The 2,778-nt window shown below is 40.8% G+C and overlaps 1 protein-coding gene across 1 annotated transcript; it reads right to left on the reverse strand.

Annotated features, from left to right (window-relative positions):
• Positions 1 to 621: 621 nt before the first annotated feature.
• OR7G51 (olfactory receptor family 7 subfamily G member 51) lies at positions 622 to 1,545 on the reverse strand. The gene has a single exon (XM_002688791.5). The coding sequence runs from the start codon at positions 1,543 to 1,545 to the stop codon at positions 622 to 624; it is 924 nt and encodes a 307-aa protein (XP_002688837.2).
• Positions 1,546 to 2,778: the final 1,233 nt, after the last annotated feature.

Consider the following 2,778-nt stretch of genomic DNA (forward strand, 5'->3'; position numbering starts at 1 on the left):
AATGTTTTTTTTTTTTTTCAGATTCCACCAGTGACATGTAAGAAGTACAGTAATATAAGATGATTGAGGAGAGAACTGAAAACTCAGACACATTCTTATAAATAGGCCAGTGAGAAAGCTCAAAGCAAATAAGATGTTAGAAGATTATCAATAATTACCCTGAGTACCTGAACACAACTTATTTTATTTCATTATGCAGAGTAGAAAAAGCAGCTGATAAACATAACATGAAGGAAAACTAATCTTGTTGCTGAGGCAAGTGATAAAAATATGTGAGAACATTAAGTTTACAAAACTGATGAATATAGGCAAGTATGGAACACAGTGATACTAGTTAACTTTATTGTGTACTTACTAGGCACCAGGCATTGTCCTAAGTAGCGCTTATAAGGGTGAACTTCTTAGAAGCAGTCATACTCCATATAGTCAAGCTAAGGCTCTCATAGCAATCAAAACCCAAAGTAAAAATGAACTTTTCATTATGTTACATAGTTATTTTCAAAGAATTTGGTGGTGAAAGAACCAGACAAACATTCTGGCTTGCCCAGTTTTTCTATCACTCTGACTCATTCCAGAAACCCCAGTGCAAAGCAAATGAGATATCCCAGAAGAAAAGATGTCCTAGATACTGACAAGTTTCCTCAAGGCACCTTTCACATCCCTGTTTCTCAGGCTATAGATGAAGGGGTTCATCGTTTGAGGGACCACAGTGTACATCATTGAAAGCACCGCAGTGTTTCTGGAGGAGTTACTAAAAGCAGAGCTAACGTACACACCAAAAGCTGTCCCATAAAATAAGGACACAATTGAGAGGTGAGACACACAGGTGGAAAAAGCTTTATACTTTCCACTTACTGATGCTATTCTCAACACAGAGGACACTATCTGAATATAAGAGAAAATGATTCCACATACAGGAATACCACCTAATATGCTAGATGCAAAATATATCAGGATATTGTTGATGAGGGTATCAGAGCATGCAAGCTTGATGACCTGAACGACTTCACAGAAGAAGAGGGGGATTTCAAGATCTGTACAGAAGGACAGCTGCAAGAGCATCAGACTGTGGAGTAGGGCATCCACAATGCTAGTAAACAGAGAAAGAAGAATCAACAAGCAACAGAGACGAGAGTTCATGATGACAGCGTACCTCAGTGGATGACAAATGGCCACATAGCGATCATAGGCCATTGCTGAAAGAATATAACTATCCAAACTTGCAAACACCAGGACAAAGCAGACCTGCGTGAGGCAGCCTGCGTAAGAGATGCTTTGGTTCTGTGTGTGGATGTGCATCAGCATCTTTGGGATTGTGGTTGTACTTAAACAGATGTCAGTAAAGGATAGATTGGAGAGGAAGAAGTACATGGGGGTGTGGAGGTGGGGGTCATAGTTGATGGCCAGGATGATGAGCAGGTTTCCCAGCACAGTGACCAGGTACATGGACAGGAACAGGCTGAAGACAAGGGACTGCAGTTTTGGATCCTCTGTCACTTCCATGAGAAGAAATCCTGAAACACCTGTTTTGTTTCTGAGCTCCATGTTATTGATAAATCTGATGAAAAAGATGAAATAGAAAATAAAATATATCATCCCTAGACAAGCAGCAGGTCTATCACAAGAGGAAGAAAGCACCCTGGGAAGGGAAGGGGACTAATGGAGGGTGGTGAGAAAGGAAAGTCTTCTGGTGCATAATTTTCTGTTACTGTAAAAAGAACCTAAAGCTGATATAACAGTCAATAATCAAAATTAAACCTGGAAATGGTTAAGAGGTGACTGTTTTTTTTTTTTAATTTAAGTTTATTTATTTTAATTAGAGGCTAATTACTTTGCAATATTGTATTAGTTTTGCCATACATCAACATGAATCTGACACGGGTAACTTGTAGTAGTCTATCTATAGGATTTTCGTGGTGGCTCACTGGTAAAGAACCCACCTGCAATGCAGGAGACACAAGTTCGATCCCTGCTTTGGGAAGATCCCCTGGAGAAGGAAATGGCAACCCACTCCAGTATTCTTGCCTTGGAAATCACATGGACAGAAGAGTCTGGTGGGCTATAGTCCATGGGGTTGCAAAAGAGTTACATAAGGTAGCAACTGAGCTGCTGCTGCTAAGTCACTTAGGTCGTGTCCGACTCTGTAAGACCCCGTAGATGGCAGCCCACCAGGCTCCCCCGTCCCTGGGATTCTCCAGGCAAGAACACTGGAGTGGGTTGCCATTCCTTCTCCAATGCATGAAAGTGAAAAGTGAAAGTGAAGTCACTCAGTCATGTCTGACTCTTTACGACCCCATGAATTGCAGCCTACCAGGCTCCTCCGCCCATGGAATTTTCCAGGCAAGAGTACTGGAGTGGGGTTGCCATTGCCTTCTCTGAGTAACTGAGCAACAACATTCTATTGATATCTATGCTGCTCTGATTATTTAAAACATTTGGTAATTTTATAAGAAGAAACAGACTAGGGAGGCAGTTGAAGATTCTGTCTGAATCCCCAGTGACCTCAGACTCAAACAACAGAGATAATTCCTAGGTGTGTCAAGGACCAGGAATGGGCTGATAAGGTGAAATTTATCAACTTTTTTTGCACACCTCCCATATTAAAGAAACACAAAGAAATGTCAGACAATTCTTCAAAATCACCCTCACTGAGAATGGGCAACTTTCTACTCAGGAAGAAGTGGTCCTTGTCATAGCAGGGAATCAGTAAAATATTAATAAATGAAAGGTTTTTGAGTACTGGTGCAAAGTACAAGGAAATATTGAAGAAGATGACAA

This window comes from Bos taurus, chromosome 7 (assembly GCF_002263795.3).
Source record: "Bos taurus isolate L1 Dominette 01449 registration number 42190680 breed Hereford chromosome 7, ARS-UCD2.0, whole genome shotgun sequence".
In the NCBI taxonomy this organism is placed as follows: domain Eukaryota; kingdom Metazoa; phylum Chordata; class Mammalia; order Artiodactyla; family Bovidae; genus Bos; species Bos taurus.

Bases quoted from the DNA above. Each gene is read 5' to 3' on its own strand.
- OR7G51 (XM_002688791.5), bottom strand. From the start codon at position 1,545: ATGGAGCTCAGAAACAAAACAGGTGTTTCAGGATTTCTTCTCATGGAA.